This window comes from Gnatocerus cornutus, chromosome 2 (assembly GCF_029298725.1).
Source record: "Gnatocerus cornutus isolate USDA-ARS CGAHR chromosome 2, icGnaCorn1.1, whole genome shotgun sequence".
NCBI lineage: Eukaryota > Metazoa > Arthropoda > Insecta > Coleoptera > Tenebrionidae > Gnatocerus > Gnatocerus cornutus.
Window position 1 is genome coordinate 16,242,896 of NC_142234.1, and position 21,300 is coordinate 16,264,195.

The window sequence follows — 21,300 nt, forward strand, 5'->3', positions numbered from 1 at the left end:
TAGAAATTTTAATTTCCAAAAATCTACAAAATTTTGTATAAACATGCGTAACTTTAGAAGCTTTTATTCTTCAACGATGGAATTTGAGGAGATTACTATTTCTAACTCGTTTATCGAGTATGCCAAATTACAAATAAATTAAGATGAAGAGACAGAATTTTGAAATTTTAATTTAAAAAAAATTTCATTGTTCAAATTTACAATACAGTGCAAAACCCAGTAAAAAAAATGCCAAAAAATTCAAAAATTTTTTTTTTGAAATTTGACAACAGCTTTAATCCATTTTATCTATAAATTTTTCAGATAATTGGATGTTATAAACTTTAGAGAATTTTTTTTTCGGAGAAACTATTGTTCATATCAATGGGTTATGGGTATGTTTTTCTCTACGGCAATTTTGAGACAGCGTGTACTACAAAGCCAACAATTGACTTTTACTTTGATGCTTAAAGTTTTTTTTTTATTTTAGTGTTTTGTTTTATCAGCGATATCAGCGAATCAATCTAAATTTTATTTTATAAAAATTTTGTTTTATAAAATCAAATTACAAAGACCACAAATTTAATTTTAAATCTGTATTCAAGCTTGATGTTACATTAACTGCTATTGGATTTTTTTATTAAAATTTTTCTTTTATTTTGTAAATATTTTGTTCGCGTAATTTACGCATTTTAAAAATTTAATGGTGTATTTTATTACATCTAAAATTCATTTTAAATTTATTTTATTTTTAGGCAAACAAAAACTGTCACACATTTTTAATTGAAATTTGTTTTGCTAGCTATTTTACCGCTATGAAAATAAAATGTCGGAAAATTGGTATTTCAAACCTGCTTATTAATTAGGTTGAAATACAAAAATGTAAGTTAAAAGATGCAAATTTATAGAAATTTTAATTTTCAGACAACAAAATGCTTTCAATTTTTTGTATTAAAATTGTGGTTCTGGTAATTTTACCGCTGAAGCAATACAATTTGAAGAAGCTACTATTTATGACCCGCTTATCAATTGTGCCAAAATATAAAATTTTAGATCAAAAGATGCAAATTTTAGAAATATTTATTTTGAAACAAAAACAAATTTTATTAAAATTGTAGTTATGGTAATTTTAACGGTAGGGCAATAAAATTTGGGAAAATCAGTATTTTAGACCTACTTATACCATCCCATCTACCAAAATTTACCAAAATACAAAATACAAAATTGTAAACCAAAAAATGCAGATTTTAGAAATTTTCCTTTTGAGACGAATGAAAAATTCTATAATTATTTCTTAATAAATCCTGTATGGCATAGCGTAGTCAATTTAAAGCCACACAAATTTAATTAATAGATAAATAATATTATCTATAAGACAAAAAACAAATAAAAAAATTAAATGGTCTCTTTACTTTCTTTCAAAATGCTGCCGAATAAAAGATTAAAGAAACAATTTGTGGTAGTTTTTTGTAGATATACGTCTCTTTTGCATACTTATTTACAATTACAAAACAGTACCAATCATTAACTAATGAAATCTAATCACTTACGTAATTGATATTATTTCACAACTGTATAAACAAGAAACATGGAAACTTAGACGTACATATTATATAGCAAAGATATTGAATGTTCAATTATCACAAATTTTATAGTCAGCCTACGTAATACGTAAAATTCCCTGTAAAAAATACATTTCCCGAAAACTCATAACAATAAATAGTTCATGCAAATCTGTTTACTTATTTCCTCGATGATGGCTCATAAAACTATGTCTAGACACTATTCCAACTTGCGCCCTTTTAAAGAATTTTATAAAGTATTCAAAAATATGTATGTATTGCAAAATCAATACTGGAAATACAAGTTTTTACTATGAACAATTATAAAAATTGTTGTATTTTTAATTATCGAATGACATCGACCGATGAACCGATTAACGCAATAAAAAACATTTCCCACAAAAAGATTTTATTAAAAACAAACAAAATGCAATAAACCACCATAAAAATGGTATTGTACCTTGGACAGCCCACACAACCATAAACCACACGCTGCACGATCAAATAAAAAACGTAAATTCTAGAAATAATATGAACACAATGACCTATAATGAAACTATAATAAATAAAACGTTGTATTCAAAAACAGCCATTTGTTGAATTAGGACTATTAGCACAACCTTCTTCTATTCGCCTCTTGCTATTTCCTTTTAAGAACTTCTGCCACCAGTAAGAGAACCAAAGTTCCAAAAACAAACAGTCCGCCTGGCAATGTTGTCAGCAACTTCTCATCTACACAAAACCAAATAAATCAATAAATAAAAGTACCATTTCTATCAACATCACAATGATTCTAGTCTAACATGCTACAGGCATTCAGCGATGCAGCCCAATGAATTAGTAAACTGTCACAAGTGATACAAGTGGTCGTTGATTAATCGACGAATTAAAGCATTATAACTAGACATGACACTACAGCTATGTTAACTGTAATGAGGCTAAGACCAGTTAAATTTGCTAATGTAACAGAGATGCTGCATTCTTTGTAAAATAATCAAATACCTGAAACAGAAACTTCGTCATCTGATAACTCTGTCGAAAAAGGCTCAGTTTATAAAAACGCACTCAAAATTAATGTTATGTACCTGCAAGACCTTCATTATCATTTTCATCCTGCGCCCAACCTAAACTTCTAGAAATGGCCATTTTCCATCGCGAATACTTTATATCCCTCTCTGCAATTATCTCAGTTAAATTAGCGTGACAAAATTAGAAATACGTACGATCGTCGGAAATTGAAGGCAAAAATGTATCACTAGGCACTGGTTGGATGTTCTCCAAATCCCATACTTCCACCCCTTTCGCGTTTCCAGCAGCTATTGCAGCCCCTAGACAAGTAGTTTCTGCCATTGTTGGTCGCACTAACATAAAGTGTTAAAATAGTGCCTCTTTGGGGAGGATTGGTAATTACCCACGGGAATTCCACAATAATCAGCTTGCATTTGCATTAAAAAATCGTTTGCTGTCATACCGCCATCGACCAACAATTTGGATAAAGGGTAGCCACAATCCAACGCCATGGCTTCTAAAATATCGCGGACTTGATAGCAAACTGCCTCTAAAGCTGCTTTAACTAAATGCTCTGGTTTTGTTTCTTCAGTAAGACCGCAAATAACGCTATAAAGTCCAGGAATAAATTCAGTTTATTGTTTGGGGTAAAATTATACCTCCTAGCGTCCTTTCGCCAGTATGGCGCATACAGCCCTGAAAATGCGGGAACGAAATAAATTTCACCTACATCGTCGGCGGATTGAGCTATGTCTCCAGAATCCGTAGCATTTTTTAAAATCGATAAGTTTTCTTGCAGCCAGGTGATGGAAATACCTGAGAAATCATGAATAAAGAGCTCAATGCAATTAAGGAGTTTTTATCTGCATGAAAATAAAAAAACTTCCATTAGGAAAGTTTAGATAAAATAGCAAGCACATATCCACAGTTCTATTACTTTCTATAATTTCGACCATTAGTAGTAAAAATACTGTTAAAACTTCCATCAGTGGCTAAGTGCACACCTCCGTCTTATCTTTAATTCTCGTAATTTTGGCTTTAATTTCTATTATCGTCGTTTTGTTCCACAAAAAGTTCTTTGGAGTTTAGGTTGTAAAACTTTTATAGCAATGATTCTAAAATCCGTGATATTTTGTAATTTTTACGATTTGAAGATTATCAATTTTTTTGTAATTCCCTGGATTAAGCTTGTCAAGTTCTTATGTTCTCATAATTAATTTCTTAGATAAAATCGAACTTCGGAGAAATTGGAAAGTTTGGAATATGTAAAAAACCTCAGAAACTGGGAGTGTGACAACCTGAAAAGCTGAGAACCCTAATAATCCTAAAGCCTTAGGAAAACTCGAAAACTTATGAAATGAAAACTACATATTATAACTGCACTTTATACAAAATTTTTACTTTCATTTCGATAAATTGGAAGATATTTACTAATTTTAACATTAAAGCAAAAAATGTTAATCGTGTTCATTAAAAGTACAAAATTACACACTTTATAATCTACAACTGCCACAGTTGTATGTAAACAACCGATAAAAAACAAGCATGCACTTAAGTGCATCCTCCAATAATAACTAGATAAATTTCAGTATGAAAAGTTACGTATTGTTGACTTCATATTCTCACTTTAACTTACCGTTTTAAACATTTATAAAAAAGTTTTATGACTACAAAATGATTACTTATTTAGGTTTATGGTTCTTAAATACACATTATAAATTTCCGAGCGTATCTGTATATCAATAATACGACAAAACAATATTTTATCGCACCCCACATCGCTAAATTGTTTGTTTGATTGAACTGCCTAGGCCGATAATATCAACCTTCGACTCGCCCCAAACCAATGCGGCCACTAATACGTTTCTTATTGTCCTCGTTACATAATTTATTATGTGATTTATTACCAGTTGATACATACTAAGACATTTATAGTATACCTGCGATAGCTATAGAGCCTTCAAGCGCATACACGGGCGGTTTATCCGGCCCCAATTTGTACCCAATTGTTGTTAAAAGACCATGATTGGATTGTACCATCTAAAATCAACTCTATGATAAAATTAAAGAAATTGAATTGTCTGAATCTTTTTTACTGTGGTCCCCGTGTTGTACAAGAGAAAGCAGCCTGTTCCATACGTATTTTTCGCTTGTCCTTGATGGAAGCACATTTGCCCAACTAATGCAGCTTGTTGGTCACCTAAAACCTGATCTTCTATAATAAAGTAGCCCCAAAACTAGTCTTTGCATTACCCCCGAAATTGGAATTCCTGCTAAAGTAGTATCGTCTGTCATGTAACCGTATATTTCCGAGGAACTTCTAATTTCAGGAAGTATATGCATTGGAATGTCAAAAATTTTACAAAGGTATGGATCCCATTTCAAGGTCTCTATATTCATTAGCATAGTTCTGGAAGCATTTGTAACGTCCGTTACGTGAAGACCTCCGTTAATTCCACCAGTCAAATTCTAACAATAAGAAATGAGTTTGGTGGTTTAAAAAACGCTAATAAGTACCCAAATGAGCCATGTATCTACAGTACCAAAAAAGCAGCGTTTTTCATTTATTGCCTCTTTCACCTCCTTCACATTATCCATCAACCATTTAATTTTTAATGCACTAAAATAAGTACTAATGGGAAGCCCACACATGCTTTGTAAAAAATTCTTATCCCTCTTGCCATTTTGTAGAATTTCGTCCACTGTACTTGAAGTTCTCATATCCATCCAAACTGTTTATTATGCAAATTAAAACAGGTTAAAATAGTGCAAATTCATACCCAAGGCATTATATAATGGCTTTCCTGTGTTTGAATCCCACAAAATTGTAGTTTCCCTTTGATTTGTAATACCAGTTGCCACAATATCCTCATAATTAATATTCAGTTTTTTCAAGTTATCACAAGTTACATTAATAGTTTCTACAACTGATTTTAAAATTAATAAAGGATCTTGTTCAAACCAGCCTTCATATGGAGTCACATGAGGAACCTTAATTTGGTGATACGTTAATACCTCGGCTGTCTTTGACGCAAACACCTGAAAATGGAGTTAAATAAAATACAAAACCATTTGAATATCACCAGAAATCTAGTGCTGGAAGTTCCTTCATCAATCGAACCAATAAGAGGCCCATATTTATCTCGTGTGTCCGACATTGTTACGATTTTTATTTAATTCTCATTGTCACAGAGAATCAATAATCAATTAGTTTAGTACGAAAAATATTATTGCTAACCTCAAGTTTGAACACCGGCACTGTTATTGCTTGATTTGACATTTGTGACAGTTAATTGGTGGAACTGTCACACAGACGTTACGAGCAGCCCGTTGCACAGTAGGCACGAACGAAGCGCTCAAGTATTGCTGGTTACATAACCCACACAAAATTAATAAAATTTGTATAAATTAAGAAAATTGTTGGAATGCGTTCAAAAGTACATATTTTCGTTTGCTAAAATTAAGAGCAAAATTTAGCGTGTACGCAATAAATAGTAGCGGAAAGTTTATAATTTGTTTCTTCCAATTTTTTTCTATGTGGTAAAATTGGTGGATGCGCCGGTCAAAAATTCTAATTTTGCCACTGAAACTTTAATTAGCATTGTTTGATCTTTAAAAAAATAATTATTTAAAAACAAACTCACGAGTGTCCTAAAAATTTAGAAATCAAAAAATTTAAAAATTTTACAAATGTTTTAAAAATCCTGCGATTTACAACTAAACAAATAAATAATTACGACACTGTTTAATGTTACATTAATGAGTGACTCAAAAAATTCCTTAAAATTGTTGTGCCTTTGAATGTTTTTAACCGGGGTCAAGAAATTTTAATTTTTTTACATATTTGTCGCCAAATCTGGGATTTGAAAATTTGTGGAATAAAAACAGAACGTTTTTTAATTCTCGAATAATAACACATACAAGGATCCAAAGCTGTACCATTCTTTTATACTTTTTTATACAATTGAAAACGCATTTTGTTCAAAAATAAACGTGGCAACTTACAACTTAAGCCGACGAAATGTAATACATTTTTCTACTTTAAGAATAATAATCTTATGCAGGAAAATGTTACAAATTTTTCATCTGCTTCAATTTCATTGTTTAATTTTAACCAGAATAGACCTCTCTAAGTAAACCGGACAAAAATAGTAAATTAATTTGTTTCTTGAAATCATTTACTGGCGAGTTTAGTTTACATTAGCCCACACCGCGAATTTACAGATCTGAAGATTACCGAAGTTCCAACAAATGTAATAAATTAGTAGTTTTATTAATTATATTAAGTCAAAATTGAAATCTACATACACAAATTTTTAAAAGGCGATTAAATTCAACGACCTAATTGTAATCTCCAGACATTACCAAATCGAAAAAACGTTTTAATTCACAGTTTTTTAAAATTCTTTATATGTTCCGATACAACACGAGATAATTTTTTTATTGATTATTAATAGATTTAACTAGAATGAATTATGTTCTCATAAAAAAATTATGAACCATAAAGTTAAAAAATTGCGTCAGAAACTGGATTTCAAAAATCCTGAAAGAACTCTGTAAAAGTATGAAAGACCAACCGCAAAAAAAAAATTTCAAAAATAAACAGAAACGATTAAAAAGAACAATAAGCATTAAAATAACCATAAGAATGGTCCATAAATTGTTTGGTTTGTAAATTGTTTGAACGCTCATTTCCTGCTTAGCTATCTCTTGCAAGTACCTCCACAGCATCCCGGTAGATGTCCTCAGCTGGTCTCATCTCTGTTCTAATGTGGCTGCCAAGTTATCACACAACGGAGGGAAAATCGATAAAACATCTCTGTCTCAGTCTTGTAAATTTAAATGTATATACCTATCTCGTAGAAAATTTGGCTAACGCACATACGTCGAGATGGGTTGTACCAAGATATTTTTACGTCTCTCTGCCTAATGATTGCAATTTTAAAATTAAAGACACCGCCAACGAGTATACACCGTAACACAAGTGCGTGTATAGTGTTGACAGTGAAAAGGCGACATATTATTTAAGAAAAAACAAGATTTTTAAAATGTGGTGTATTCGTATGGCGTAATACTCAGTCAAGGTACCAAGTTTTTTCTTTTTGATTTTAACTGTTTGTGGTAATGATTGTTCGCGGTCTTTTTAATTCAGAATTGCACGGTTTCGTGTTATGCACTGGATGGCATTCATTATCAAGTTAAACATTCAATGATAGTAAATTTCGACGTTGTATTTGAAGAACTTAATAAACGCGTAAAGGGAGATTATTAAATTTTCCCAGGTCGACACTTCAATTTCTTTGACAATTTTTTGGAGTCCTTCCAAAAATATGTTTTGAGTCCTTCCAAAAATATGTTTTGAGTCGGACTTAAAATTAATCCTCATTATGGCTTTCAGGTTTTGAACGACTATTTAAGGAAATGACTTTGTTTAAAGACATAGTAAAAATCTATTTACTGATAAGAAGTGTATAAAAACAAAAATATGGCTGTTAATAGTAGAATACTCTTTACGTTGCTATTTTTACTTCAAAACAAAACAAATGGATGCAAGAGTTTAGTAGACTCGAACTCGGACATCGAAGAATCATCACGATCAGATTCCAGGCAGACTCCAGAGAATAAATTAGATTTTAGCTTTACCAAAAATGGTGCTGAAACAATAAGAAAACATGGCACTGATTTAGATATAAAATCAATCAAACGTCCAAATTTTAGCAATATAGAACAAATAAAAGACATGTTTGAAGATTCGCATGAATCGAGCTACCGACACAAAAGAAAAGCTCCAGATCGAAGCATTTCAAACCTCTACAAACGATTGAATGAGGAGAAAAAGAAAGTTGAGCTCATGGCCGCAGATGCCAATCCTAGGTTAGAACCAAATTACACTGGAACACCAATCAAGACAAAAGCTGATTTGCACTTTGGTGGTAAAACCACAGAACAACATTTCAGCAGGAAAAATGACAAAATTCGACAATTACATCTGCAGAATAAAGAAGAAAAACTAAGAGAAGCTGAACCTTTGGACACTGATTGTGACTTTGAAAGTGACTGTGCTTGGGCCTGGAGGAAAGACATCGCCAACGGCTTCTTCGTCACGTCAGGAAACAAATTTGCGGAGAATGACACCGGACCTAGGACTGATGCTAGTGCTAATGCTTTTGGTAAGTCTGTTTACTGTTTTTCTTTTATTCTGCTTGTTATTAAGATACATCGACTGACCTTTCACATTTTTGTTGTTACAAAAAATACACGAAAGCGTGGGAAACGCTTGTTTTTTTTGAATTTGAATCTTGTAGACATGTGCAGGTGGGCTCCTCCCGATTGCAAAATGTCTACCTATAAGTTGTTCAAAATTAAGAGTTATTAATAGAAGGAGAAATACGTTGCGCCTATTTATTTCTTCTTCATTTTATTGAACTCGGTTATATTCTGGGTAGCCGCTTTGTCGAACTAAACTAGTGAAAACAGAAAAAAAACTCAGGTGGATTGAATTTTATGTCGTGTTTATTTTCTTTTTTAGTACCAGCGTTATTATGTTTGTAAATGATAGTTTCATGTTCTGTTATGCATTTTTCGTAACGAGATTTAATTACCATTAGCATTAACTCAAGTCTAAACAAATAACGAAATTGAGTGGTTTGTCAAACAATACGAAAATATCACGGAATTGTAATAACACAAAAATTCTGATCAAATAAACAAGCACGAAATTATGAATATTTTTCTTAGAAAAATAGTTATAATTTTGTAAATTTATGGGATGACATGTCATAACTCATAACTTTCAAAGACATTTGAAATACGTTTAATGATAAAAATTGCACCAAAAAACCAGTCAACAATTCTGTAAGAAATGCCGCTGCGTTATGTTTAGAAATCGAACTTTATAAAGATATTTTTTGAGATAAATCCAAACATTTGTGGATATTTCTAGTCGTGTCGGTGGAATTACTTTTGGCCCGATTTTCCTATTTAAAACTGAAAGAAAACAACTATTTTTAAAATAGACAGCTACAAGCTTTTCCTACAATTATAGTGCGACACGTCTCTTTAAATTGCACATTTATCAGTGAAACATTCTATAAACAATAAATTAAAGCGTTTTTTCGTGCGCAACTGTATTTATTTATCGTTATATGAAGTGAACTTTAATCTATAAGAAGGAGATGTAGTTGCCAAGCGACATGGACGTGGTTTTCTTTAGATTGATCAAAGACGACGCGAATACGTATCGTGCGTCATTACTCATCACATTTGAGAATACAAGAATAGAAGAGAGAACAACAGAAACCTCCTAAATGTTGTAATGTCTGCATTTTGCATTCCTCCTTGCACTGTAAATGCGTTCTATTACAGCAGCTGTAGATGCATTCTCAGCTATATTTAATTATTGTAGCAAAATTTCTAAATGGTTTTACTGTACCTCTGTAGTTCGAGAATAAAGAAAACCTCATTAGGTATGATGAATGGAAAATAAATAGAGAAACACAAAAACAGCGAACGGTTTGAAGCCCAACAAACTTAATCAATTATTTGAACCTTTTTTTAAGTTGCTAGTTAAGTTATACCTATAGTCAACATCAACACGAAATTTTTGAATTATTTTTCTCGTTCTACTAAGCAGGTATATTTAGTATTTACTTGAACGTATGTAGGCAATTAGACTGATAAAATCCAGAATCAGAGGAAAGATAAACAAAAAGAGCATGTCAGTTATCTAAACATCCTAAAATGTAAACTTTACTTGATAAATTATTTATTATTAGGCACGTAAATTTAGATGGACTTTACCTTAAAGACATCTATCCAAATCGCACCGTTATTTTGGAGTTTGGACTTTCGTTATCAATTTGTATGCAAAAAAACAAGAAAACAATAATAAAGAAGCTCCCGCTACTTGCTTTTCTTGACAGATCATTTTAATGAAACCTTATTGGTAGTTCAATAGGCTACTTTTAGACCCGTTTTACGCTGACAAAAAATATCCACCACATTTTGATCGTCACTGTAAAAGAAATGTAATGGCAATAGTGAAAGAAAACTCGATAAAAGTTTATTGTTTTCCCATTTTCAAACGAGTTTTCCTGTTTTTTTTCATAAAACAAAAATTAATAAACATTGAAATAAATGTTAAAATAACCTACTGGTCCAAAGTCAATAGTATGTAATAAATTAGCCAAAGTTTAAAGGGCATTACATCCACAGAGCGTAGGACGTTACGCCATGCGTGGGAGTCTTCCAACGGTTAAACAGAAATCTCTCGTTGGTCGTTGCTTTCACCTCCCAAACGCATCTCCTGGGACATTCTGCTCAATACGTTACAATTTCATTCATTCGAATGTTTTGTTTATAAATAGTGACATGTAAACTATATTCACGTTTACTGATAGTGTTTGAGATGTTCAAGCTAGTTCTCAGAATAACACGTTATCAGTTTCCGTTCAGAGTTAGATTAAAACGGTCGACAGTTTTGCAATGACAGAAATATTCTGGAATTCGTGATTTTAGCAAGAAAGTGTAAACATTTCTCCATTTATTCTTTATGAAATGAATCATAATAATTATAAAGGAGTCCAGTGAACGATCAAATAAAAGCTCTTCACTCGCCTTTGAGATTGCGAGGCATGTCTATGATTGAACAGTCTTGTTATGTCAAGGTTTTCGAGGAAATCTTGATCAAAGAACTTCAAATTTTATATCATTAAGGTCTTCTTTGTACATGCTTTGTCGCATTGCTACAGACCTTGCCCGAGTGACAGAAACAAATCATTGATTTAATCATAGACATACTTCTGAATTGAAAAGGTGTCCTCGATTGAGTTTTTATTTGATCGAGTGATCTAACCGCGATGTCAAGGGAAAAAAAACTATTCAAGAATAATATTTGTATATAAAGGTCAAATAAAAAACAACTTCAAAAAAATCAATCATCCTCAAAAATAATATTAAATTACATAACCAGTTAACACCTAAAGTAACTATTTGTCGACTTTCCCAACGAGCGCTTTGGCGAATACTTCTTGAGCTTTCCTATGTTCACTCTTATCATTTTCTAAATTGAGCATCTCATTAGCTATTTCTGGATTCTTAGGTTCTAATCTGTACGCCTTATCTAAGATAGTTTTGGCACTTGCGTAGTCCCCTAAAATTCTCAAACACTTAGCATGATTGTAATAAACTTTTGCAGTGACCTTCATCAACTCCCCATTTTCCGTTAAGTCGTAAATTTTTTTAGCATTCTTACAAGCCTTTCTGGGCTCATTCATTCTAGTGTAACATATCAATAAATTTGTGTAAAGCCTCAATCCCAACTCGCGTTGTTGATCTATTTCTTCTCTATCACCGATCAGAGCCTTTTCCAGAGCACACGCAGCGGTATTGTAATCTTTGATGGCTTTCTTGTAGTCATGGTCAATGAAACATTTTTTGCCTCTTTCACACAACGCTATGCAGTACTTGTAAGTTTCAGAGAACTGTTTTTGTTCATCTTCAGGTAATCTTTCATACGTAAAAACAGCCCCACTGTTAACAATTTCGAGAAGTTCAACCTCAAATAAGACAGTGGCGTTGGGTGGTATGCGCCCAATGTAATTCTTTCCAAAAGCATATTCTGGAGCAATCAAGAATTGCGATTTTTCCCCAAGTTTCATGGATTGGACTCCAAAATCCAATCCAGGGATTACTCGCCCGTCGTTTATTATAAAATTGCGTGGTCTCTTCCGCATGTATGTGGAATCGAAGGGCTCGTCGTTATGTTCAATGTAGCCATTATAGTGTATTTTCACACTAGCGTACTCCTCTGGTGTCTCACCGTCACCTTCTCGAATTATCCGTTTTTTTATTTTACCGTCGGGTACCAGGTCAAACATTTTTTTCGCTATAATCGAAAACGGCTCCCCTTCTTCATATACGTCCTCGTCAAAAAGGCCGAGACATTCCTTATTGCAATTTTCTAGCTTTCTGTCCTCAATGTCTTCTTCTTCCTCCTCGGAGCTCTGATCGTCCTCTCTCACGTGGTCTGCATCAACTTGAAAGTCCAGTCCACCTTCTGTTAGTTTTCTACAAATAACTATTTTTAGGGATTCAGTTACGAACTAAATTATATAACCTTAAATCGATGGGATCCTTTAATGATGCCATTGCGAATAAAACTAACTCGAAACTGAAACTTCGGTTTTAGAACTGGTTCTAACCCTGAGAATTTTGCCGGGAAGTGACAGCAAAAACATTGCCTAACCTAAGGACGTCATCACATTTGACAGTTCAAGTTGAGGGGTATTTTAAGAAATACGCATGCGCAAGGCGGATCAATAAATTGAGCAGAAGTTGCTTAAGCTACGCACACACTAGTTAAAAAATTATATTTTGGTTCTTAAATCAATCAATTAATTAATTTTAAATTTGGCGTCACCAAAAATTGAACTAGGAACAAATAAAATGGATTACAAAACTTACAAAGTTAAATGAACAGTCTATTTCAAATAAAAAAATGTACAAAACACTTAAATTAAGTCAGATCAATGAAAATGTAAAAACCTTTACTGGCCGACTAAAGCACGTGACATCAGTTTCTCAGATTTCTTGTATTTAGCTTCTTCTTTCTCTAATATTGCAAATTCCTGTCTGATTTCCTCATTATTGGGCTCCAGTTTTTTCGCTTGGGCAAGTAGTTTTTTAGCATATCCAAAACCGCCCAACATCCTCTGACACTTGGCATGAATAAAATAGACTTTTGCACTCACTTTGAAGGTATTATTTTTGGCCATTTCATAAATCTTCTGGGCACATAAACAACCATGTTTAGGGTTTTGAGAGTGCATATTGCAGACTAATAAATTGGTATACATGCGAACTAAAAGTTCTTCACTTTTGAGTTGATCGTCATAGTCGTTAAGAACAGCTTCTTCTAGTTTCTGAATGGCAGTTTTGTATTCTTTGATAGCCCCTGTATAGTCTTTAAGTTTGACCATGTGCTTGGCTTTGACAGACAGTGCTAAACAAAGGGGATACGCATGTGCAAAATCTTTAGTGTTGGCTTCAGGTTTCTCTTCAGGGTTGCATTCTTGTACTTTACACAGTTCTACTTCAAAAAGCACCGTAGCGTCGGAAGGAATTCGCCCCAAAACTCCACTTCTATACGCCAGTTCGGACTCAATCAAAAACTCCGACTTTTCGTTAATTTGCATTGATTGTACTGCTAGATCCAAACCTTCAATCACATCACCTTCACCAATTTTAAAAGAAAACGGCTTTTTTCTTGCATAAGTTGAATCAAATGGCTCAGCTACATATTGCACGTACGCATTATACTGTATAGTCACACTAGATGATGGGTTTGGTTTTGGTCCGTATCCATTTCGCATTATTCTTTTTTTTATTTTACCATTCTGCAGGAGATTTTGCATCTTTTTAGCAATGTTTGTAAATGGTTCAGTACCATCGTATGTTGTCCCAAAATCGAGACATCCAAATTTTAGGTGCTCTTGTAGCAGTAACTCGCATTGTTTGTCTTGTTCGATTTCCTCCTCGCTTTTTTGGCAGTATGTGACTTCAAAAACTGCACCTTGTTCGACGATATCCCTACAAAAAAAAACACTCGTCAAATTGTTATCTTGGTGAAAAAACAACACTTTCACCACCTGTTCCATAAACACTTTTTACAAATTGAGAAAAAGTCGCACTTACCTGACATCCACCCCTCCCACGATTTCTGCTGTTTTGTCCATTTTGGAAAATAAAACTTATTTGGATTTTAGAAAAGTTTTTTGTTGTAGAGAACGAAATATTGTCAACAACAACTAACCTCAATACTCCAAATAACACTGCGCATGATTAACTGAGAATGACGAACAAAGCTAAAGATAGGACGATAATCTCTGCGCGCATAATTTAAACTTACAGAATTTAAAATTTTCTAGTCTTTTCCAACATAGCAGAACTGTTTAATTTCAGGAAATTTCTTGATCCTTCGGTTAAACCTGGCCATGACGGAGTTCCACGTAACGAGCCCTCTTTTTAGTCCAACAAGAAACTCTTGCAAACTCCAAATTTGGATCTACCAAGAAAATATGAACGACGCGGAAATCCGTATCGTGGGGGACAAAACTAGTAATCATTCTCAATCTATTAACAATCGCACCCAATGGCTTGTTGAAAGGATACGAGGAGACAACAGCCGACAGTACGTGTCTTTTTTTTGTACGCATCATCCCTACTGCTTTTTTCAGGTGGAAAAAATATGAATCTCCTATCGGAAAAATGTCCGAGAACTTCACCATAATCCTCGAAATTGTTCCTTCACAGATTATAACTCACGGAGCTACTGTAGCCTTTGACAATATAGCGCTCACTCAATGTTACCCCAAAACGGATGATACCTGTACCCCCCATCAGTACCACTGCAAATCTACCACCAACTGTATTAATAACACCAGCATTTGTGATATAACTCAAGATTGTTTGTTAGGAGACGATGAAACCCAAAATTGCGGTAAGTTAAAACAGTTTGATAATTTTGCGCTGAGCTCTTTGATACAGATCGCATGCCCTTCGGAGCGCGGTGCACTTTTGAAGAGGACTGGTGCGGTTGGTACAATGTCGATGGAAAGATTCTAGAATGGACTCGTCACAATGGTTCCACGCCAACAAATTTCACTGGACCAAATTACGATCACACTTACAGGAATACCACGGGGAAGTATCTCTACGTTAACATGTTTAAAGAAGAAGCGAGCTTTGCTAGTGTGGCTACTTTGAAGAGCGTTGTCTTTAACCCACCTCCAAGAGTACATGGGAATTCTTCGTCGAGGTATTACAACTCTTGTGCGGTAAGATTATGAGTAAACGAACGAAAGACATGTGACGCTTGGTTTTTCACAGATTCGCTTCTATCTTCATCAAACTGGTAAACACAAGAGTGGGATTCTTCTTCAAGTCACTGAACTGAAGCCTACAGATAACTACTCAACTGAAATTCTTTGGAGTTATATCAATCATGGCGACCAGTGGGTACGACAAGTTATTATTCTCCCCAACATTACCCACAAGTGAGTCTGTTAGTAATAATGAACACCTCTTTAAACAAGGTTTCAGATACTTTATAAACTTTGACGCCAAAAAAGGTTTACGGTACATCAGTGACATCGCAATTGACGACGTGTCGTTAAGTCCGGAGTGCTTTGGTCTCAACATTCCTCCTGAAGAACTAAATGGTTACAACTACTGGAATCCCTATCAAGAGCACTCCGTTGAGGGAGAAACTCACAAGAACTTTGTCAATGAAACTAGTACGTTCTTCAATTAGTGTTTTGAACTCCACTTAATTGTTTTCTGTAGGTTATCAGGTTACTACTTGTAACGCTCAGGGTCGATATGGCCCATCTCAGGGCCAGTGTGACAGAGCATACAACCGCACCAAAGTAAAAGTGAAAGTTCTAGAAGAACCTCCACTGCTTGGTGTTCAAAAATGGACAACTCCAAGCGATGGTTTCTACACGTAACTGATCTAACTTTGAAAGTTTTCCGGGCATAACAAACTGTTTCCAGATTCATAGTAGTTGGGGCCAGTGGCGGCAAAGGCAGTGGTGCTATGGGCTCATCTCGAGGTGCTATGGTTAGAATAGTCGTCGAATTAAGAAAAGGACAAGAAATCTACGTCTTGGTTGGACAAGAAGGAACAAGTGCTTGCGTCAAGGTAACTCCTAATATTTTACGCACAATCTTACATTTTCTCTTTAGTCGCTCGGACAAGAAGGTAACAATTCGTCCTGCTCAACTCTGAAAAACCCAAGAAACAACACCGCCTCTGGTATCCGGCAGGTCTTGCAAATGGACATAAACGACGGTGGAGGTGGAGGAGGTGGTGGAACATTTGTATTTTTGGTAACAAACCGACAACACCTCCATTAATAACCTAAAACAATCATTGCAGCGCAACAAAAACAAGAAACTTGTGCCAGTAGCCATAGCCGCAGGAGGTGGCGGACTTGGTTTAGGTCGGTTCTTTGACAGCGGCCGGCAACACGGACAAGCCATCAACATGTCAAAGCCTCCAATAACTGGAGCAATGTACGGGGAAAAGTAAGTCAAACGTTGAGGTTTCTTCGTATCGTGACGAATTTTCTTAGATCTGCTGGTGCCGGTGGTGGTTGGGAAGCCCAACCAGGTCTCCTAGATCCAACTCACATGATGGGTCAGCCTCTAAAAAAAGGTGGGGTTGGTGGTAAAGCTTGTTACAACTCCACCGACAGCCGTGGGGATGGTGGTTTCGGTGGTGGAGGCGGAGGTTGTAGAAACGGTGGAGGCGGTGGAGGATACGCTGGAGGAGATGCATTTTCAGCCAACACCACAAACGGTGAAGGAGGATTTTCCTTTGTAGATCCAACACGAACAATACCTAGTTTATCCGAAGCGCATTCAGCGTATCATGCAGGACCTGGTTCAGTGTTGATTATCCCTGCAATTCCTGGATGCGATTGTAACTATCGATGTGTGGCGTTAGACCCCAAAATGTCCCAAACTGCTTGTATTTGTCCCAGAAACTGGAAACTGGACGTCGATGGCAAGACTTGCATCAGTGAGTACCAAATTTCGTGTTAGGTCCTCAGTTACAATTCAAACTGTAGCTGTTCCAGAGAACGCAACTGGAGATTCTTACCCTCCGTGGTTCGTTACGTTGCTAATTGTGTCAGTGATCTTCTTGACCACGTTGGTAGCAATTATTTTCTTTATTTTATGTAAGTCCGCACGATCATCTATCATTCAACACTTCATTTCTGACATTTCATAGATAACCGATATCAACATCGCGCATCCGGAATTTTAGGGAGAAAGATGCTTTCTGGAGCCGATCTTCAACTTGACCGAATTCGCATGGCTTCCGACAGCATGATGACAGAGTACAACCCCAATTATGAATTCGGAGGAGTCGTTTACACGCTCAAAGACTTGAAAGATATTCCTAGGGAGCAACTGCGACTCGTGAAGTAAGCACGTGTTGTTTGTGCCACTAACTGTTTTACTTTCGTTTTGTATTCGTTTTCCAATAAATGTTTATTTAGTTTTAAAGACATTGTTTTATTTTTTTTGTTTCTAATTGATGTGAGTCATTGCTGTAAATGTGTGATTTGAAAATTTTGCAGAGCTTTGGGTCAAGGTGCTTTCGGGGAAGTATATCAAGGATTTTACCGACAGCGCCCATGCGACACTGTCGAAATGCCAGTGGCTGTAAAAACTCTCCCCGAAATGTCGACATCTCAAGCTGAAATGGACTTCTTAATGGAAGCTCTAATCATGTCAAAATTTAACCACCCCAACATCGTGCATTTTATAGGGGTGTGTTTCGATAAGCACCCAAGGTTTATAGTTTTAGAGCTCTTAGCTGGTGGAGATCTAAAGAATTTTCTGCGGGAATCTCGACCGAAACCCGTTAGTAAGAAACTTGAATTTTTTTAAGGATACATGTGCCGTTTTTAGGAACGTGGAAGTCCACTTAGCATGAAGGACCTCGTACTGATATCTGTCGACGTAGCAAAGGGTTGTAAATATTTGGAAGACAATAGGTTTATTCATAGAGACATAGCTGCAAGAAATTGCTTGTTAACTACCAAAGGTCCTGGTCGTGTTGTAAAAATTGCAGATTTTGGAATGTCTAGAGACGTCTACAGGTAAAATCAAACACCGCAATGAGTCGTAGTAATGTTGTTTTGTCCAGATCTGACTACTATAGAAAAGGTGGTAAAGCCATGCTCCCCATAAAGTGGATGCCACCGGAAGCTTTCTTGGACGGAATCTTCACAAGCAAGACCGATGTGTGGTCTTTCGGCGTTCTTCTATGGGAGATAATGTCGATGGGGTACATGCCATATACAGGGTGCGCAAATCGCGAAGTCATGCAGTTGGTTACTAGTGGTGGTCGTCTGGATCCTCCTGCTAATTGTCCAGGTATGATGACTTGTTCTTTTTTCCGGTTACAGGGTTGTTTTTTAGGTCCCGTGTACGGGATAATGACGCAATGTTGGCACCCAGCCCCCGAGCAAAGACCAACGTTCTCTACAATTCTAGAGCGGCTCGGTTACTGTGTTCAAGACCCACAAGTCATGAATGCACCTCTGCCAGTATTCCACAGACCTCCTTCAAACGAAAGAGATGTTACCGTGATGAGACCACTAAGTTCGGACGAAAACTGCCTTCAAGTGGTACCTCAATCATCAGATTATCTAATACCTAATCACACCAGCGTCTCAAATCCCGTGGGTTCGACATCATCAGTTGAGAAACTTTTACCTGAGAATTCAGACAGCTGGGAAACCTCATTTATCATGCCCCAGTCCAGGTCAACACAACCTCTTTTGCTAGAGTGCGAGCAGTTAAAGGAAGATGAAGGCGCTAGTTCTGTAAGGACACACACTTGGATGAGATTAAAGTGATCGTTCTACCTAATCCCATTTCAGATGGATAAGTTGGTAGCAATTGATGGTGGCGTGCCAAAAGTTTCGCCCGTTTCTCTGTCCAATAGCATGGTGGGTAATCACAATAATAACATGAAAGTAGACGTAAGTTCTCTCAAGTCTGGAATATCTTTAGATGCAGGAGCGTTAGCAAAACAATCTTTAACACCCACTCAGAATAAGTACACTCATTTTAAAACAGGTGATGCCGTGACCGGCAATGGTGTGTTACAAAACGGACCTGTTTCTCAAAATAGTTACCTTAATGCAAATGCCAGCAAATACTTGAACGAAGCTGAAATTAATTGTTAAATGAAAGAATTTGGTAGGGCTATTGGGATTTGCATATCTACGACCGATAAATTATTATTTCAAGGTATGTACAATATGAAGATATACTATATATTTTTAAAAAAAGTGTACCTATTATTTCACACAAAGAACGCAATCATTACGAGCTCATATAATTGGTTGTGCACTAGGAAGAATTTCTTTTACCAGTTTTTGTTGATTGTTTACTGAATCTGCGTGTCTCAAGAATTATACAAGTGTGAGACATTTCTTGTAATTATCCGGTTATCTGTAATGTGATGTGTGAAGAATTTTGTATCCTTTGATAAATTTTGCTCAGTTAAATAAGTATTATTATCAAATGGAGATATTTTACTGTATACAGAGTATATTGTTAGAGTAAGTAGTAATGCGTATGTATTGATACAGGACGTTTTGAAGTACGGGCAGCCGTGAATTTCAAAACAGCCTGTATTTTAATGTTATCACTATAAAAACTATTTAAGTCATTTATTATTTAAGAATGGATGATGAACTGTTGAAGAATGACTGTTTTGTTTAAATATTTTATACATGTGCAATAGTATTGGTGACCCTTTTTTTTTAATAAAATGTTATTAAACTGGTTGCGATAGACCACTAAAAAATAATACTTAGATGCTATTTATAGAAAATAGGTACATTAGAAACCGAAGCTTATTTTTCAATTAATGTTTACTTAATTTGTGTGATACTTAGGTTTATTCGACACCTTGTTGTTAAAAAAATAGGAAGTAGCTCAAGAGTTTTATTACGGATTTCAATTAATCCTTGTCCAATTTCTTATAAACGTGTTATATTCACAAATGATGTATATTTTGTTAAAATTTCTATATTTACAAATTGTTTTTGTATTATCCCAGTTGTAATATTTTGTAGTATATAACATAAACAAATAAAAAATAATGCTTTAAGTAATTTTAAGACATGTACATAATGAGTGTAATGGTATCTCAAAATGGAATGTTCATACTCTAGAGACTAGAAATGCTTGTTTTGGAAATGAACATGTTATTTTATTTGTTGCTCGTATTATTAAGCTTAATGTAAATATTAAGCATTGGTTTTAAAAGAGAGTAAGTAATATGTTACTATATAAATAAGACTGTTTTTAAGATATATAATGATAATTTGATTTCAAAACAAGCATTTCTTCAAATGTAACATTTTAGAATAGAGTATGTTGTTTATATTTTGTAGGTAAAATTCAAAATATATGGAACACACTGTATTTTAATGTCACATGAAATATATAGGTGTTAATAACACATTTTTAATTTTACCAAACACACGACAGACAAACATTTCGGATAGTGTAAGTAGAATGTAAGCCAAATATCTCAACAACGTAGCGAAACGGGTTAGAAGTTTACAGTTTTATTATTTGTAACTATATTAATAAAATTGCATAAATCATATTCGTTAATTCCGACTATAATTAACAGTCATTCAGAAAAATAAAATTTGACAAGGAGATTTTACGCAATATTTATGAGGGTTTGCAGTCAGGTGGGTGTAAAACTGTAAACGATTTAAAAAGTTAAGATCAAAAACGCACAAGAGCGATTGCTGGTCGGTAAAACAAGAGGAATTATCTAATTTAATTATTTTAAGTCAATTGACCACATTGCAGGCAGTTGTACTCCAAGATAAACAACCTTTAGTGACGTTATAACTCGTTCTTCGACTGGTTTTACGTGAAAGTGGTCCAGTTTGCACGTTTTTTACAGGAAGCTCGATTAAGTGATTCAAAACAAACACAAGTTTTTATACAAAAAGCGTGGCAATGCCCACAAAAAACTGGAATGCAGTAGTAGCAGGTGTTCAGAACTAGTTTGCGTAAATTGAAGAGTACATACAAGGGATGATGAGATAAGTCACGGGTCTCTACTTTGGAGTTAATCGAATAAAACGAGACAAAGTAGATTTTGTTTTTTTAATAAAGCTTCTACAAGATGAGTAAT

At 34.8% G+C, this 21,300-nt stretch overlaps 4 protein-coding genes across 6 annotated transcripts; 1 reads left to right on the forward strand and 3 right to left on the reverse strand.

Annotated features, from left to right (window-relative positions):
* Positions 1–1,933: 1,933 nt before the first annotated feature.
* On the reverse strand, positions 1,934–5,886 carry LOC148179519 (glycerol kinase-like). Of its 2 annotated transcripts, XM_088029831.1 has the most exons (12): positions 5,633–5,886; positions 5,330–5,588; positions 5,067–5,281; positions 4,803–5,018; positions 4,646–4,756; positions 4,490–4,589; positions 3,209–3,365; positions 2,953–3,158; positions 2,765–2,902; positions 2,627–2,716; positions 2,544–2,573; positions 1,934–2,273 (listed from the first exon to the last, which is right to left on the reverse strand). In XM_088029831.1, exons 1-12 carry the CDS (start codon positions 5,705–5,707, stop codon positions 2,182–2,184), a joined length of 1,689 nt encoding a protein of 562 aa, XP_087885957.1. In that variant the 5' UTR covers positions 5,708–5,886; the 3' UTR covers positions 1,934–2,181. The 2 variants fall into 2 exon arrangements, with proteins under 2 accessions (XP_087885957.1, XP_087885958.1); XM_088029832.1 differs by lacking the exon at positions 2,544–2,573.
* A 1,506-nt stretch (positions 5,887–7,392) lies between these two features.
* Positions 7,393–20,762, forward strand: Alk (Anaplastic lymphoma kinase). 2 transcript variants are annotated; one of them, XM_088050376.1, is made up of 19 exons: positions 7,393–7,633; positions 7,948–8,719; positions 14,511–14,739; positions 14,786–15,048; positions 15,096–15,385; positions 15,438–15,604; positions 15,651–15,844; positions 15,894–16,053; positions 16,104–16,251; positions 16,296–16,439; positions 16,489–16,637; positions 16,685–17,133; positions 17,183–17,293; positions 17,383–17,542; positions 17,699–17,984; positions 18,033–18,223; positions 18,271–18,500; positions 18,546–18,952; positions 19,010–20,762. In XM_088050376.1, exons 2-19 carry the CDS (start codon positions 8,035–8,037, stop codon positions 19,316–19,318), a joined length of 4,572 nt encoding a protein of 1,523 aa, XP_087906502.1. In that variant the 5' UTR covers positions 7,393–7,633; positions 7,948–8,034; the 3' UTR covers positions 19,319–20,762. The 2 variants fall into 2 exon arrangements, with proteins under 2 accessions (XP_087906502.1, XP_087906501.1); XM_088050375.1 differs by having other exon boundaries at positions 7,394–7,633; positions 17,347–17,542.
* LOC148179521 (inactive peptidyl-prolyl cis-trans isomerase FKBP6-like) lies at positions 11,472–12,877 on the reverse strand. The gene is made up of 2 exons (XM_088050378.1): positions 12,667–12,877; positions 11,472–12,617 (listed from the first exon to the last, which is right to left on the reverse strand). Exons 1-2 carry the CDS (start codon positions 12,696–12,698, stop codon positions 11,537–11,539), a joined length of 1,113 nt encoding a protein of 370 aa, XP_087906504.1. The 5' UTR covers positions 12,699–12,877; the 3' UTR covers positions 11,472–11,536.
* On the reverse strand, positions 13,012–14,383 carry LOC148179522 (inactive peptidyl-prolyl cis-trans isomerase shutdown-like). The gene is made up of 2 exons (XM_088050379.1): positions 14,244–14,383; positions 13,012–14,138 (listed from the first exon to the last, which is right to left on the reverse strand). Exons 1-2 carry the CDS (start codon positions 14,282–14,284, stop codon positions 13,097–13,099), a joined length of 1,083 nt encoding a protein of 360 aa, XP_087906505.1. The 5' UTR covers positions 14,285–14,383; the 3' UTR covers positions 13,012–13,096.
* Positions 20,763–21,300: the final 538 nt, after the last annotated feature.

Excerpts from the sequence above, each read along its gene's own strand:
- LOC148179519 (XM_088029831.1), bottom strand. The coding sequence starts at position 5,707 with ATGTCGGACACACGAGATAAATATGGGCCTCTTATTGGTTCGATTGAT. Across the intron at positions 5,282-5,329 it reads GCCATTATATAATGCCTTGG|TTTGGATGGATATGAGAACT; the intron begins GTATGAATTTGC and ends CATAATAAACAG. Across the intron at positions 2,717-2,764 it reads GCCTTCAATTTCCGACGATC|AGAGGGATATAAAGTATTCG; the intron begins GTACGTATTTCT and ends AGATAATTGCAG.
- Alk (XM_088050375.1), top strand. The coding sequence starts at position 8,035 with ATGGCTGTTAATAGTAGAATACTCTTTACGTTGCTATTTTTACTTCAA. Across the intron at positions 17,985-18,032 it reads GGGAATCTCGACCGAAACCC|GAACGTGGAAGTCCACTTAG; the intron begins GTTAGTAAGAAA and ends TGCCGTTTTTAG. Across the intron at positions 18,224-18,270 it reads ATGTCTAGAGACGTCTACAG|ATCTGACTACTATAGAAAAG; the intron begins GTAAAATCAAAC and ends TGTTTTGTCCAG.
- LOC148179521 (XM_088050378.1), bottom strand. The coding sequence starts at position 12,698 with ATGGCATCATTAAAGGATCCCATCGATTTAAG. Across the intron at positions 12,618-12,666 it reads AAGGATCCCATCGATTTAAG|AAAACTAACAGAAGGTGGAC; the intron begins GTTATATAATTT and ends AGTTATTTGTAG.
- LOC148179522 (XM_088050379.1), bottom strand. The coding sequence starts at position 14,284 with ATGGACAAAACAGCAGAAATCGTGGGAGGGGTGGATGTCAG. Across the intron at positions 14,139-14,243 it reads GTGGGAGGGGTGGATGTCAG|GGATATCGTCGAACAAGGTG; the intron begins GTAAGTGCGACT and ends TTTTTTTTGTAG.